This window comes from Monodon monoceros, unplaced genomic scaffold, assembly GCF_005190385.1.
Source record: "Monodon monoceros isolate NGI ecotype Baffin Bay Population unplaced genomic scaffold, NGI_Narwhal_1 Super_Scaffold_18, whole genome shotgun sequence".
Lineage (NCBI taxonomy): Eukaryota > Metazoa > Chordata > Mammalia > Artiodactyla > Monodontidae > Monodon > Monodon monoceros.
Window position 1 is genome coordinate 15,709,078 of NW_021703774.1, and position 17,927 is coordinate 15,727,004.

The window sequence follows — 17,927 nt, forward strand, 5'->3', positions numbered from 1 at the left end:
GAAGTAAACACCCCAAACAATTCAAGGACCTTAGATTGGACTTGAACTGTAATCAACACTGTCAAATTTAACATGCTGTTATTTTCCACTATCTTAGATTGTCTTTTGAAAAGTCCCATGAATTACACATTATAACTGTCAACTTATATAAACAATAGTTGTTTAAACTTACTGAAATCTTTAACAGCTTATTGGCTTAGTATTCATTTTTTCATCTTAGACTTTCCTGGGGAGATCCTTTTCTTGAAATACATCCTTAGAAAGTCTTCTAGCAAAGGTCTGTTGGTAGTAAACTTCCTTAGTCTTTGAAAATCTTAAACTGTTTTTACTTCATCTTCATATATGAAAGATGTTTTTCTAGGCACATAGTTCTATGCTGACAGTGTATTTTCACCCAGTACTCTGAAGACTTGTCCACTGTTTTCTGGTTTCACTGTCAGTACTCAGAAATCTGATGATGTACCGCTGTCATTCCTTTGTAGTAATTCATCCTTTATTTCTGGATTCTTTTAAGATCTTCTCTTTGTTTTTGGTGTACTACTAGGTATGGATTTCTTTCTATTTATTCTAGTTGGTATTCACTGTGCTTTCTGTACCTGTATCTATAGATTTATAACTTTCACCCATTTAGGGAATCCTTAGCCAACATCTCTTCAGCATCATGTTTTTTTCAGCCTTTCTATACCCTCCATCAAAGCCTCTGAGCTTAAATATATCTTAGATCTTTCCTGGGTCTCTTAACCACTCTTTCATTTTTCCATCTCCTTGTATTTTTATGCTGCATTCTGGCCTACTTCTTTAGCTGTACCTCCATTTCACAATCACGCTTCTCATTTTTAACAATTATATGCTTTTGATTCAATTCTGCTTGAACAATTCTAATAGCGATCTGTTGCCTGCTTATTTTATTTCTATAAACGTGCCATTTGTAATTATTTATAACCTGTATAAAATTTATATAATCCATACTTTATAATTTCAGGATCTGACATCCTTAGGGGTAACTATATTAGTTTTATGTTGACTATCACTGACGGTCAACTTATTATGTTTGACAATTTTTGATTGTCTAAATTAGACATGCTAGATAGGATTTATGTTAGCTTCTGCAGATGCCTAATGGGTTCTCAGTTGGGGTTAGTCTGTACAACATGGTACTTGGAAGCTACATTGCTTGCTTGGGAGTGTTAAACACAGTGGCCAGCACACTAACTACGGGAGGCCAGGAGATGCAAAGGCAGATGCCGAGGTCGGTTATCTTGTTAAAAATTGAGCAAGTGTAAATCACAGGGCAGTAGTTCTGATCAATATTCTGATAGCCATTTTCACCTAAGTAAAAATGAGGTCTTCAGAAACACCACATGCAAAATTTGGAAATACGCTGTCTAAAAAAATAAACTGGGGCAAATTTTATTTATTAAAGAAAAAATAAAACATCGACTCAGCAATATAAAATGAGTAAGAACACAGAAGCACTTTTAAAAAAGAGTATATTTTCTATATACTTATTTATATTTTATTAGAGATAAATATACATGTTGCTCTCTCATAAAGCCTAAGTACCATTTAAGTTTTGGGGAAAAGATTAATTCTCTTTTTCAAAATTAAAAAATAAACTAATTATTCTAAATCTTGATCTAAAATTCATTAGTTATGGGTGGCAGAGATTTTCTTTTCTTCTAAAAATGCACTCTTATATAGAGAATGAACTTGAGGACACAGGGAGGGGGAAGGGTAAGCTGGGACGAAGTGAGAGAGTGGCACGGACATATATCCACTACCAAATGTAAAATAGAGGGCTAGTGGGAAGCAGCCGCATAGCACAAGGGAGATCAGCTCAGTGCTTTGTGTCCACTTAGAGGGGTGGGATAGGGAGGGTGGGAGGGAGACACAAGAGGGAGGGGATATGGGGATGTATGTATAGCTGATTCACTTTGTTATACAGCAGAAACTAACATACCATTGTAAAGCAATTATACTCCAATAAAGATGTTAAAAAAAAAAGGTACTCTTTGTTTTTCATCAGCTTAAAAAAGTACAAATAGAACGGTATCTTTCTATTCATTACTAGTAATCCTGAAATAGATTCTAATAAACAATACATAAAATATTTTAAGCTGGCACTTCAGAGCCAAAGGCATCCCAACTATAACTCACCATATTCGTATTGGTATGGAAAAAAAAAAATCACATGATTTAATGATCAGAGTTAAAAGTGATTTTAAATTGCTTACCTGCTGGCTGTTTTCACAGAACAGTTTTTCTTGTGTCCTCTTTCAGCTCGGTTATCTCTCAGAAGCTGATGCTGTCCAAAGTGTTAAAACAAAGTTGTAGAAACAAAAATATTTCCATTATATTATTTTGTAAGTAGAAAAGTATTCTTCTCATTCAGAGGGACACTATTTGTTCACTTGCATTACTTTTTTTCTTTTTGTTTTTTTTACTGGTTTTTCTTAAAACGAAGACAACTACTTTTGCTAGAGATGCCACTGACACACTTATAAAAATGTTGCTAAGAGTTGCCAGTGCTTGCCTGACAGCTTACACTGCTCTTATAGTCACTTAATATACAGCCTAGAGCTGGAGGTCTAGGACTCACTTCTAATTCTGGTTCTCTGGAGTGGTCCTGGTAAAAGTAATGCAACCTCTCTTACCAATGCTTCTACCAGTGCATTCAGCTACGAATATTTCAAGGCTTTGTCACCTACGATGACATAAAAGATCTAATCTTACTTTCTCTGTATTTACTGGCCTAACATGTAAAGAAACATTTAAAACATTCTTTTTCAAAGAAATTATTGGCTTGGAAATATATAATTAGAAAAAAAATACAGATTTGACTGCCTCCTCAAAATGCCTCACCATACACTTCCCTTCACACTTGCTTTAGCCTAACTAATTGGACAGAAAAAAACCCAAGTAGTCAATACTTTTTGCTGTGTGTACTCTCAAACTGTAGCTTATCTTATTTATGCAGAAATGTGATTATATGCAAGACTGGGCTAATAAGAAGTTGTACAGCATATTAGAAATTAACCTTAATAAAAATAGAAATCTTAGGAGTAATAGTGCAGGAAAGATCTGGGTTCGAATCCCAGCTATACCAGTAACTAACAAGTCACTAGGTTTTAAAAACAGGTCTACCATTTATAAGCTGTGTAACGTCTCTAAGTCTCAGTTTCCACCTGGAAAATTGAGATAACAATAATATCTACCTGTAAGGGTGCTGTGAGTGTTAAATAAGATAAATCATGTCAAAGGCTTAGCACTATGACCAGAGTATAAAAAGTGCTGAGTAAATGGTTCAAATGCTACAATTATAATTAATGAGCCTGGTTGTCGGTGGTTATTGTCTGACCAATATCAGTCACTTCTAATGACATAACTGCTTTGAACTATTTAATGACATCATTTAGAGTCAATTACTAGCCATATTTGGCCACCCTTGAGAAGGAAAATAACTTAATTAGATCACAAAGAACATTATTTCAGGAATGTCTTAACTAAATAAGGCTACTTTATATTTCTCTTAAATATCTGCTTCTTTCCATCCCCACTACCAACATCCCAGTCCAGGCCATCATTTTCCCTCACCTACAACAGCCTCTCCAAAGGCCTCCCTGCCTCCAGCCTCACTCCCATTTAATCCATTCTCCACACTGCAGCCAATAATTCTAAAACTAGATCTGATTACATTATTCTCTTCAGATAAACCCCCAAATCTTGTACAAGGCTCTCATGGCCCTTCATAATTTGATTATATTTCTAAACTCATAATTTATTATGCTTCCTCCTACCCCCCAACCTAAGCTCCTTATTTCTTTTCTTTTCTTTTTTTTTTTTTTTTGTGGTACACGGGCCCCTCACTGTTGTGGCCTCTCCTGTTGCGGAGCACAGGCTCCGGACGCGCAGGCTCAGCGGCCATGGCTCATGGGCCCAGCCGCTCCGCGGCATGTGGGATCTTCCCGGACCGGGGCACGAACCCGTGTCCCCTGCATCGGCAGGCGGACTCTCAACCACCGCGCCACCAGGGAAGCCCTAAGCTCCTTATTTCTAAATGATAAATCCCAGCCATTCTGAACTTTTCAGTTTGGAGCGTGTACCATATTCTTGCTCACCTTGGCCCTTTGATTTAGTTATTCAATCTGCCTGCATCTCCAAGGTCCAGCACAGTGCCTGGAACATTTTTAGTGTTCAATAAATATTTGTTGAATGAATGAGTGAATGAATGAATGAGATAAAGAAATAGGGAATGAGATACAGTATCTGATATGTAGATGAAGCCATACCTAATTATTACTACTTATAGAAAATAGCAACAATTTATCTTTAAGTCCATTAATCTGAAAGTGTTTCAATGTAGAAACACTTCGTACCATGAAAGCTAATTTGCTTCTGAAAAAAAAATTAATTACTTTGGCATTTCTAATTCTAGTGCCTTTGTAAAAAAACATATACAAACCAACATTTGTGACACAGATAGCTAGAGGTGACATGATAAAATCTCTACCTCCACCTTCAAATAACAGTAGTAGTTAACTAACTTTTCTAATTGTTAGATAAGACGGATACGTGAACACTATTCCTGATATTTGTGTTAAAACAGTTTAAACAAAGAACTCAAAAAATGCCAAACATATGTTCTTAAATAAGAAAAGAATTCTACAGTTTAGTTTTTTAAAAATGCAACTATAATAACCAAAATAAATATTAGGCTATACCTACTAGGTCTGGTTAGTTCTCAGGGAGGCCACCATCTGGATGAACTAAAATGAGATAGCAACTTCTGTTAACTCTAAGGTTAGAGCTCCTTCTATTAGATTCACATGAGGATTTCTTTTCTTCCTCAAATTTATAGTTTTGATGGGCTTTGTATATAAAAAGAGACAAATATTGGAATTATTTAATATAATGCATCTATATTAAAAAGTCATCACAAAATTATCTCATTTTATCATTAAAATTATAAGTCTGGGTGTATCTTTGCAAATTTAAAATCAAGCTCAGAGAGAAAAATACAGACTCAGATCTCTGGGTCATGAATTTAACATGTTAATATGGGAACCTAGATCTTTTAAGGGGCGAAAATGAAAAAGTTAATCCAGAGTGTTATTTGAATAGAAAACATACATTTGTGTTTGAAAGTTTCCCAACACGTGTCTGCTCTGCCCCAACGAACAAAAAAAAGGGTGGCAGGGGGTAGGAGGAGCATCAGATCAGGAATTCATGATAAAAGACACAAGAGTCCTGGAGCTCTGCTCTGATAAGCAAGAGTAGCTCATCAGGTTTTGAAAGATTCTTCACTTCTCTTACTGCTAACTTTTCCTGTTTCCTTGGACTCCTATCAGTGTCACAAGTGAGGTCAGTTTTCAGGGCTCTGACTCAACACCATCAACTCCGATTAATAACAGAACTTCTGAATATGGTGCGAAGTGCTTCTTACCTTCTGACTCTCAGATTGCTGGACTTAGGCCAAACGGAGAGACAATTCCCTTATTAGTGAGTGACCTGCAGATGTATATTAAAAAATGACTCACATAAGAATGACATGAACATTCATAAACGCAAAACCTAGTACAATGTGAGGTTTACAAAAGGTACGCAATTTTAAAATCTGCTGAGTGAAACCAGGAAGAGAAATGTTCCAAGTGGATCATGGTTGCTCCTGTGACAGAAAGGGAGCTGAGAATTTCTGTGGCTATTCATGCTACTTTTAAAAGATTATTTTGTGCGTGTCACGTTCCTAGCACAAGAGGAAAAAGCAAAGAGCAGAATTCTTATTCCACGGCAATCCTTTCTTTACCACCTGATGTTCAGAAGGCATTCAAGCTCAAGACTGTTTCTGATTAGCTGCCACTTTTCAGGTAACTCCTCAAATGTCTACAAAAGAATTTCAAGTCTCTCCACACTTGGCCTTTCACAGGGTCCTCACCTTAAAAGGAGAACTAAGTAATCTCTAAACAATGACCTGTGGCTCCTTAAGATACTAGTAAACTCAGTCAAAAATGTCACATCATTAGATATTCAAGGAGGAAAATCCTCAGAATTAAAAGAGACACACACACAAAATGAGGCTTCCTGCAGCTGCTTCTGTCTCCTTACTTCTACTACTGAGCCACCTTTCACTTTTTTCTTTTGTGGCCTCTGTGGTGCCCTCTCTGTGGTTTTCTCAAACATTTACCAACATCCTGTAGTTACTGCTTTCCTGCCCCAGATTTTACCCACCTCAGAGGAAAAGCTATGTTGTCTATATAAATACCTCTTTTTGTAGAAATAAAGAGTACCTGAGAGATAACGGCTGATGGACAACAGTGATTTACTGAATGTGTGATAAAGAAACGCTGAGTATGCATGATGTAAATGGAAATGGGACTTTGCACTAAAGAACAGAAAGGGGAATCATAAGGTGGGGAAAGCAGTGAGGGGTGGGATTTCAAAAGTGGGGTTAATATTATCATTTCTTTATGTTGGTAAGTTGGTATGGGAAAAATAAAAGGTGTTCATGCATGCTAACAGTCATTCATTCAACAATATATTGAAGGATTTTATACTTTTTCATGGTCTTGCATTTTATCTTGCATTTTATTTAGGTCCTACCTTGGACCTAGGCTTAGCCAATAGTTTACTGTGCTAAAGTTAGGTCTAAGTTGAATAAGAAAATTTTATCCCTCAAAACATGAGTAGTTTGCATGTGTATTTGTATACACACGTATATGTGCAACTGTTACTCATTATTCATGGATTCTGTACTTGCAAATTCACCTATTTGCTAAAATTTATTTGTAACACCAAAATCAATACTTCTGGTGCTTTAGCAGTCATTGGCAGACATGCACAGAGTGACAGAAATTTGAGTCCCCTGTAGCGCATGTTCTCAGCCGAGGTCTGACAAGGTGATGTCTGTCTTCTTGTTTCGGCTTTCATACTGTAAACAAGTGTCTTTTTCGAGGTCTGTTCAGTGCTATGTTTTTTGCATTTTTTTCTTGTTCTTATCTTCATTGTTTAAAGTAGCCTCCTAGTATCGTGCTGAACTGCTGTCTAGTGTTCCCCAGTGCACGAAGGTTGTGATGGGCTTTATAGAGAAAATATGTGCATTAGACAAGCTCCCTTCAGGAATTAGTTATAGTGCTGCTGGCCATGAGTTCAGTGTTAATGAATCAATAATATGTATTAAATGAGGTGTCTTTAAACAGAAACACACATCAAATAAGGATATGTATTGATTAGTTAATGAAAATGTTGTGACCAGAGATTCTCAGGAACCTAACCTTGTATTTTTCCTGGGAGCGATTTTTCAGTATTTGCTACGTTCATCAGTATTCTTATCAACCTCACAGAACATAGCTACTACAAACAACAAGAATCAACTGTGTTCATTAACTAATAACCTATCTAGTCAAGATAAAAATCTGAAATGGTATATCAGAGTTTAAGCCAAAGGGTGAATCAAAAATTTGTCTAAAATATTTAAAAATTAAACAAAAAGAAGATCGGTCAACTTTCTTCTCTGTATGTTCTTAGCTATTTGTTAATTTTTAATTACAGAAAAAAAGTCTGGCTGGAAGCAGCCAGTTACAGTATAAAGCACAGATTTATAACATTACTTTAGTATTTCTCAAACTCTAGAAGGTGGAAAATGATCTTTACAAAATCGTATTTGGGGATAAACTATATCCTGATGCGACTTACTACTAGAAGCAGAGTCTTACTGTAATCATTTTACAGGGGGTGGGAACCATTTGGGAAAGCAGAAAGTCTAAGTTTTACATTCTGAACACACACACTGCGGATGCAACGTAGCCTAGTTAATTTCCAAAACGTTAGAAATAACGGTATATATTCTATTATTGTGAGAAATACATTTAAAGGTGCAAACTGCTCTCATGGAAAAAGGCCAAGTTTACAAAAAATCATTAAACTGAATTCACATATTTTTCTTTAATTAGATTCATGTGTGTTAAGAAATATAGTAAAGCTTATAATGAAGTATTTGGCACTTTGCTGTTATAAGGAAAGGGAACTATGGTATGTGCAACCAGCTCTGGACCTGCTGCCCAGCTTAAGAGATAAGACATCACCAATACATGAAATAATGTTACCAATTACCATTACTAAGCACAATCTCCTCTTTACCGACCTACCTACCTACCCCTCAGAAGAAATGATCCCTGTGGATTTGAGGCTTTTCATTCGCATATATTTAAAGGTATTTCTTACATATCATACCATTGACCCACTTAAAAAATAACTCTTAGAATCCATAATGAAAAAAAAAGTCTTAACAAGGATGCAAAGCCCAAAGCATATATGCTTTACAACTTATCAAAATTTTAAGCCCTAAATTACCTTATCACGCTGCAGAGAGAGAACTAACACATTCAACGAAGAAGATAGACTACTTATTTTATATGTAAAGTTAACCAAAATGAATGTCAAGTTCTTGCTAAGTCAACTCATCACTGTGCTGCCATGAAACTAATAAAAAATTAAAAAAAAAACTCACTTAGAAATATAACATACGCTTGTAAGAAACCATTATCACCTTCTAAACTTCAAAAATAAAAATATTCTCTTGCTGGCTGATCTTGTTTAATACAAAGCAATTTTTTCAAGCGTATGTACTATTTTGGTACCTTAACTTTGCGAAAAACATATGTGAGTGGTGAAGTCCTACAAACTAGTGATGTATCAGCACCGGCACAATGAACTCCTTTTAAAATAACCTGGGACTTTATCCTTTCTCATAAAACTGATCTACTACCTTGAAGGGAGATAGTTAAATATTTGAAAGACTGAGTAACTTCCTTTTGGATTAGAATGTTCCTTACCTGGCCATGCTCTGTCCTAGCCCCAGGGCTAAACCAATGGCTGCAGAGGAAAGAGAAAAGGAGTTAGCAGGAAACTCACTAAAAGCACATGCTCTCACGTGATCAGTCTGCAAGTGCTGTAAGAAATGTATATGCCACCAGCAACAGAGCCTTAAAATATGTTGTATTTTAATGGATATTTCATGTAATCCTAGACTTACACCAATTTTGACAGAAATGTAAAAGTGCTCATACTCAGTTAGAATTACAAACTCAGTTAGAATTACATTTCCATTTAATTATGTTAACATAAACTGCTGGGACTGTATTCATTTTATGAATCGATTCTGGTTATAAAATCTACAAATGCTATCACTCACCACAACTTAATTACAGCACCATTACAACAAATGATGACCTTTTGATTGTTGGAGTTTTAAAAAACATTAAAAATACAAGAATATTATATCCTCTGGCTGTGTCCCGAGCAACAATCACACAAGGCCCTTGATGTGAATTCTAAAGCATCAGCTGAAGGTCTCTTGATCCCATTCCTTCCATGGGATTCTGGATTCTGGCTGAGAGCAAATTCAACAACAACACTGGAGACATATAAGTCATGGCACAGTTGAAACGTTCCGTTCTTGCACTGTGCCTCACCCTGCCTGGCCCACCCCATACTGTTCCAGCTGCAACTCGGGCTTCTAATAGTCTATCTGGTGATACCTTTTCAACAGGAGTTATCATTAGCTGTGTGCCCAGTCATCTGGCCAGTATTCTGCTTAAAAACTAACCGTAAACATCAAGGAAATCGAGAGAGACATTGTGGGAAATAAGCCAGTAAAAGCCCACAATCATAGGGAATGATACTAATGTTATTATTAATGCTATCTATCTTTTCATGAATATTAATGCTATCTAGTTTTTCATCATATTGAGTACAGGTATGTGCCAAGCACTGTTTAGACACATGACATGTATGTATTATTTCCCATCCTCACAAAAACCTTACAAGGTTATTCTCATGTTCCAGCTGCAGGAATGACTGAGGCTCAGATGTTAGGTTATTTGCCCAAGGTGCTCAGCGCACCATACCACAAAGGACAAAGGGCTCACGTGGAAAGGGCACATTTCCTGGTTCCCTCCAACACTTCTATGTATTCTCCTTTGTGGTACTAAAACCTGGGAATAAACAGCCTCTATATTAATATGCTCTTATTTTGTCTATGCTCTTCCCGGAACATTTCTCAAGCTCATAGACAGTAATGCTCTTTGGCAGGTCAGATTCCATTTTTGCTGTGGGAATGGACACTTACAGCTATTTGTAAATGACATGTGGATTAATCACCAACTAGCAACTATTTACTGCATTTCCCCGACAACCTGACTGATAAATTTCCCCTCTGCTATGGATTGTACCCTTTTTCTTTAAAGAAAACTATTTTTTAGAAAATCAAATGCATACACACAGTTAAAACAAAACAAATAAACAAAAAGTGTTTGTTTCATCTATCCTGACCCCTAAGCCTCTGTTCAGAGAAACCACTGTCAACTCTTTCTGCCTTTTCTTTTGGTATTTAATGATGTATTTCTACAGAATATGGTTATACTGATATTTTGTGATTGATTTTAGCCATTAATAATTGACTTCCTATTATTGTAAATTTAGCTCTTTTATAACTCTCAAACCCCTATTTCCAGTTATAACACCATTTTTAATTAATCAGTTGTGAATTACAGATACTATGACTACATGAATACTTTGTGCTGCTGAATTTTTCTTTTTGTTTCTCCTAAAGCTGACAGTTAATTTGTTTTTCTTCCTTTGCTATTATTTCTAGGTACTGGTGACCTTTTCCAGAGAAGTGTCCAGGAAGTGGTGTGGGAAGAATCTGGATTATAGTGTCATAGGTGGGTACAGAAGAAGTGGGATGTGAGGAAGTTAAGTGGGTATAGTATAATCCACTCTTTCTACAAGTTAGGCTTTCAAAGTATGAGAGGGAGAGAGAACAGAAAAAAATGGAAAAGAAGAGGTTTAAAAATGTAGTATATAATGAAAGAAGTTTTTGGAAGAAAAAAATGTTCTTTCCAATCACAGACACAGGTGCTGGAATCAGCCTTGGACAGAAGAAAAATCATTTCCTCTAATACTAAGACAAAGGAAAGTGAAAGAAGGTATATTTGGATAAGTTCATCCAAATTTGTGACTAACAGCCTTACTTTGGAAAGTTGAAGAAAAGGTCAAATTCTTGGGGGTAGTGGGGAGATGGGCAGCTTATAACAGGGGCTTGGTGACAAGACATAGAATAGCTTTGGGGGACACATAAAATGTTACGGAAGGTCATGCTAAAGCATTGCTGAAAGATCTACTGAAGTTCAAGATTATATATCTGTGTAGCAACAAATCATATAATCTTTTTTTAAATTTTATTTTTAATTTTTTTAACATCTTTATTGGAGTATGATTGCTTTACAATGTTGTGTTAGTTTCTGCTGTATAACAAAGTGAATCAGCTATACGTATACTTATGTCCCCATATCTCTTCCCTCTTGCGTCTCCCTCCCACCCTCCCTATCCCACCCCTCTAGGTGGTCACAAAGCACCGAGCTGATCTCCCTGTGCTATGCGGCTGCTTCCCACTAGCTATCTATTTTACATTTGGTAGTGGATATATGTCCGTGCCACTCTCTCACTTTGTCCCAGCTTACCCTTCCCCTTCCCCATGTCCTCAAGTCCATTCTCTAGTAGGTCTGTGTCTTTATTCCTGTCATTTTTTTTTTTTAGATTCCATATATATGTGTTAGCATACGGTATTTGTCTTTCTCTTTCTGACTTACTTCACTCTGTATGATCTTATTCACCAGTGCTCAGCAGAAGAGCAGTGGATGTAGGTAGCTGCACAGACTGATCCAAGGTTAGGAGTTTATGGAACAGGATGGTAGGCAGGATTCTAAGAGGACCCCCAGTGATCCACACCCTTGCACAACTTGCTCTCTTTGAACGTAGGAACGACCTGTGAATATGATGGGATAGTCACCCCTACAATTAGGTTGTGTTTTATGGCACAACTGGCTTTAAGAAGGGGAGATTATTCTTGGTGGGCTTAAGCTAAGCGGGTGATTCTTTGAAGGGACTGAACTCTTCCTGGTGAAAGAGATTCAAAGTATGAGAGTTTCAACTGGAGAACCCAATATTTATTGAGCTTTACTGAAAGGCAGGCAGTGTTCTCGTTTAATCTTTAAAGAATCCCACAAGATAGGTACTACCCCCATTTTGCAAGTGAAGAAACAGGCTCAGGGAGGTTGAGTGATTTGCCAGAGATTTCATAACAAAGTAGCAGAGCTGGAATTCAAACCTATATATTCAATTCCAAAGCTCATGTTCCTTTTAACTATTATACATATTGTCACCAGTTAGGGTAGCAGAAGTTGAGGCAGAAAAAAAGACTGGCACAGGTGCCTGTCTAACTCACCCAGTTAGGTTTAGATGTTTCCTTGTCTAAGCTTTCAATACCTTTGCACATGTCTCCATTAAAGCAGTTATATTCATATATTGTAGTTGTTTATTTATCCTGATAAAAAAAATTGGAGGTCCTTAAGAAAGAGATCCTGATGATAATTGTAGTAACAGAACAGTAATAGTAGTTGGAAGGAAATGTAGTGGTAGTAATAATAGAAGTAGCAGTAAAAACACTCCCACAACTCAGTATCTCAGTAAATGTTTGATACCTACTGGGAACCGTGGCAACGGTCATATGTAGATTACCTCATTCAAACCTCACACCTTACAGGAAGAGTGCTATTGCTGTTCAAGGTCACAAAGCTAGCATGCACTGGTGTCAAGACTGGGACCGAGGCCGTCTGATTCCATACCCTGGGTTCTTAACCACCATTCTCTTTCATTGCCTTCAGTTATGGTAATTTGGGGGAGGGGAGTTTTTCCCTTTTGCTCCGTTTTCTTTTTTTCTCTTTTTTAATGGACTCATGGAATGTAAAGGTTACTTAATAACTTTTTAGTGAAAACATGAACAAATCAGGAAATCTAGAGAAAGTAGTGTCCTTGAAATCCAAAGAGTCAAATTTATGTAAAGACAGCGGAGGAAAAAAGGCCGTGAAAGAGGATGAAGTTGTAGAGGCATTTATTTACACTGGAGCCAAGATTCCCAAGGGGACTTATGAGGGAGGGGCTAACAGTGAAACGCACACCTGGGAGGAGGGGATGCAGAAGAGTCTGAAATTGATCAATTGCCCGGGATGGCTAGACCTAGAGACAGAGCTGGATGGCCTGTCTGTTCTCAAGATTCCGAGGGGCTGCATGTGGTTTCTGGGCTCACTTCTCCCTCTAGGATACAGATGCAGTTTGGGGATGTCTAAGAACTGAGCCTGACACACATTATTTCATTTAATCCTCACCTGCCCTGTTGATAATGGGACTAGCCATCACCTATGGAGCCCTCGCTGTCGCGTTCTTTTTAGCAGAGCAATGTGGTCGGTAACTGGAGTAGAAGGGAGTTTTTTGTTTTCCTTTTAAGTAAGAAGTAGATAATAAAGCTTTAGGGAACAAGGTTTTTTGAACTAAAATCTCTGCAGACTCAGAGCTCCACACTGATTCCTTCTCACTGTTCCTTAATCCCTTGCCCTCACCCACAGTGCTGAATTACAAGTAGCAGAAATGTACAGGATTTCATGAGAAGTCAAATGATGTTACAGCTATGCAAAAGGACAAAGCCAACCTCAAAATTCTTAACTGATGTCTCCTAAAGAAGTACTTTCCAAAAAGAAAGAGCCACAGCAGCTTATAATACAGATTTTGGTTTTTAGAGTTTCTATTTTTTATAGAGTTTCTATTTTTTGACTCAGAAGCATAATTTTATATTAACTTAGTGTGTCCTGTGCACATAATGGTCTAAACTTGTGCTCTCTAATATGGTAGCTACTAGTCATCTATGGCTATTTAAATGAATATTAAAAATTAAGTTCCTCAGTTGCATTAGCCACATTTCAAGTGCCCTAGACATACATGGTTAGCAGCTACCATCATCAGCAGTGCAGATACAGAACATTTCCATTACTGTGAAAAGTTCTATCGGACACCACTAGTTTACAGATTATCACTGAAAATTCGAATCAACTTTGGAAATGGAATATAATCTTCTACACTGAACATCTTCCTTGTGAACCGTAACTGCCTTATTGAAGAGATTTGTAAGTATGAAGAAGTGTACAACAGAAAGGGGGTGGGTTGAGGAATGGGGAAGTAGAAATGTCTGTTAAACTCCTAACTCAAAATTCTATAATAGGGTTTCATGGATCAAGACATGGGAATAAAAATTAAGGTGAGAGGAGAGCGTATTAAGAAGAAGCCATATGCTAGGTGAGAACTAGATCTTGGCAGCAACTACAACTGAGGATGCCAAAAGGCTAAGGCACATGTGTCAATGTAGAGGACATTGACAGGGAGCTCCACACGACCTTCAGGACCTAGGATGATACGTGAATTTTGGTATTCTTGGTTCTATCTCTGCCTGTGGTTCTCAAAGTGTTGTCTTCAAAGTGTATTCTATGCAGCCCTGGGCGGGAGTGAGGACGTCCCTGGAATACTGAACTAGTAGTCACTGTATTCCTCACTGCCATGAACTTGCAGGGGGAAAACAAAAAAGCCAGTTTCAGTTAAGAATATTCTTGACATAGCAGTAAACATTTTTTATTAAATCTCAACTTAAGAAAATTATTCGTGGTGAAATGGGCAGTACACAAAGTATAAAGCCTTATATATATATAAAGTATAAAGCCTTTTTTTTTTTTTTTTTTGTGGTACGCGGGCCTCTCACTGTTGTGGCCTCTCCCGTTGCGGAGCACAGGCTCCGGACGCGCAGGCTCACCGGCCATGGCTCACGGGCCCAGCCGCTTCGCGGCATGTGGGATCTTCCCGGACCGGGGCACGAACCCGTGTCCCCTGCATCGGCAGGCGGACTCTCAACCACTGCGCCACCAGGGAAGCCCTTGAAAGTCTTTTATTAGTTATCCTATTACAGTCTTCTGCAACAAAAATGTGTGTGTATATCTATATAACATACATACACATGTATATAAATACACATATAACATTTCCTTAAGGATCTGTGACTATAAAACTAGAGTAAAAATTATATTGAAAAGTTTACAAGTTAGTCAATGCTAATAATAATTGTTAGTTGATAACCATCAGTTACTTAAGGTCTGAAATAGTTTTCATTAGTACTCAACTAAACCAACATAAATACATTTTGACAATACTAAACATAAAAATAAAAATAAAATTTTATTAGAAAGCTATCATTAACACGTTTTCCCCCCAAATTAGTTCACATATCCATTGATGAATATTACCATTAGCATCAATTCTACTGATATTTTTAACAATTTGAGTGCTCAGAAACCTTGTTCACACAAATTGACAAATGGAAATAAAAGGAATTTGGTTAGAACCAACACTTGATTATTGAACTCCTTCAGAGTTTTACGCCAAAAAATATCACACACAATGATTTCAAGATTAAGCGGTATTTTTAATAATCTACCAGATGCTGAAAACAAAGAATTAGTAACTACCTAAATTGCATAAAGCTTTGTGACTTAGTCATTTGATTTAATCTGTCAACATCATTATCAGTACAATATGAATGACCTCCTGTTTGGAACCCAAGAGGATTTTACACTACAGGGAAATGTGCCAAGATAAGATCAGAACTGAGAGGGCATCTTTTTTTTCTAAAGTGGAAGAAAGGCAATTTTAAGACTCCCGCCTGAGGGTAGGGTCCCTGAAGCACCCAGCTCTGAGACTCAAAGGACTGCAAAGAAAGAAGCAGTTCTTAATGGGCACGTGAGAGCTCTCTGTGGCTGTCCCTCAAGGTTCAGCCCAGAGGGAGCCGGATGTTTGCCTAAAAATGTCCATCTCCCAGTCTTCTCCTGGAAGGCGAAGGTTTGATGGCAAACCTTACAAGCTGCCGCCTGAGGTTCTAGAGTCTATATGAGGATGCATCTAGGGGCTGGCTGCCATCCTCCTCAGAGTCCAGGGGCCTGGGGTCACTTCCCCTGCCTTCTCACTCCTGCTTGCTGGAAAAACAAAACCAGGCTGCTAGCTTGTACACATGTCTGGTGCCCCAGCTTTTGCAGCTGCCTCCTGAGGGACAGGCCCTGGATCTCCTGGCTCTGACAAGTGGAGCTTGCATTCACTAGTCTTACAGGACTACAGCAAACAAAGAAGCAGTTTTTAAACAGACACAGGAACAATGTCCCCTCATGGCAATACACCTAAGCTCAGTGTAGAGGGAGCAGGCAAACACCCATCTTTGTTCTCCCTGGAAGGGTCTTAACTACCTACTTTCCCAGCTGTTACAAATGATCACATAAAAATACTAAGGATCACAAGAAACTACTATAAGCAATTATTTGCCAACAAATCAGATAACCTAGAAGAAATGAATAAATTCCTAGAAACATAAAATTTACCAAAACTGAAATCACGAAGAAACAGAAAATCTGAAAAGACCAATTACTAGGAAGCAGATTGAACCAGTAATCAAAAACTATCCCCCCCAAAAAAAGTCCAGGACCAGATCACTTCACTGGTGAATTCCATGAAATATTTAAAGAAAAATTAACACTAATCCTTCTCAAAGTCTTCCAAAAAATCAAAGAGGAGGGAACACTTTCAAACTCATTTTACGAGGCCAGCATTATATCCTGATACCAAAGCCAGAGAAGGATTCTACAAGAAAAGAAAATTACAGGCCAATATTCCCAATGAACATAGAAAAATCTTCAATGAAGTATTAGCAAAACAAATTCAACAGGGTCATACACAATGATCAAGTGGGATTTATTCCAGGGATGCAAGGACAGTTCAACAACTGCTAATTAATAAATGTGATACATCAAATTAGCCAAATGAAGGATAAAAGTCTTATGATCATCTTAATAGATGCATAAAAAGCAAACGATAAAATTCAACATCTTTTCATGATAAAAACTCTCAACAAATAGAAGGAATGAATGTACCTCAACATGGTAAAGGCCATATATGACAACCCCACAGCTAACATCATAGTCAATGGTAAAAAGCTGAAAGCTTTTCCTCTTAGATTAGGAAAAGGACGAAGATGGCTACTACTCTTGCCACTTCTATTCAACAGATATTGGAGGTCCTAGCCAGAGAAATTAGGCAAGAAAAAGAGAGTGAAAACATCCATACCAGAAAGGAAGAAGTAAAATTGTCTCTATTTGCAGATGACCTGATAGTACACATAGAAAATCCTAAAGACTCCACCAAAAAGCTATTAGAACAAATGAACAAGTTCAGTAAAGCTTTAGGACACAAAATCACTATACATAAGTCGGCTGTGTTTGGATACACTAACAACAAAATATCACAAAGAGAAGTTATGAAAACAATCCGATATACAATAGCATCAAAAATAATAAAATATTTAGGAATAGATTTAACCAAAGAGGTGAAATATCTATACATCGAAAACTATAAAACACTGATGGAAGAAGACACAAATAAATGGAAAGAGATTTTGTATTCATGAATAGGAATAATTAATATTGCTAAAATATCTATACTATGCACAGATATCCACAGAACGAAGGGAATCATAAAAATTCCAATGTCATTTTTCACAGAAATAGAAAACAAATCCTAAAATTTGTATGGAGCCATAAAAAACCCTAAATAGCCAAAGCAACCTTGATAAAGAAGAGCAAATCTGGAGCTATCACACTTCCTGATTTCAAACTATCTTCAAAAAATACATACTAAATATATGTATATTATATTATAGCAATCAAAAAAGTATGGTATTGGTTAAAAACAGACACATAGATCAATGGAACAATATAGAGAGCCCCAAAATAAACCCATGCATATATGGTCAATTAATATACACACATACAATGGAGTATTATTCAGCCTTAAAAGGAAGGAAATCCTGCCATTTGTGACAACATGGATGAACCTGGAGGGCACTATGCTAGGTGAAATAAGCCAGACAGAAAAAGATAAATAGGGCTGAAATCATTTATATGTGGAAGCTTAAAAAAAAAAACAAAAAGTTGAACTTCTAGAAACAGAGTAGA

At 37.2% G+C, this 17,927-nt stretch overlaps 1 protein-coding gene across 1 annotated transcript in view; it reads right to left on the bottom strand.

Moving 5' to 3' along the window:
• GPATCH2 (G-patch domain containing 2) overlaps nt 1-17,927 on the bottom strand; it is a 165,982-nt gene that overhangs the window by 43,568 nt on the left and 104,487 nt on the right. The window contains exons 7-8 of the mRNA XM_029227806.1: nt 8,829-8,868; nt 2,235-2,305 (exon numbers count right to left, since the gene is read on the bottom strand). Coding sequence (XP_029083639.1) covers nt 2,235-2,305; nt 8,829-8,868 — 111 coding nt within the window. The remainder of the gene's footprint in view (nt 1-2,234; nt 2,306-8,828; nt 8,869-17,927) is intronic.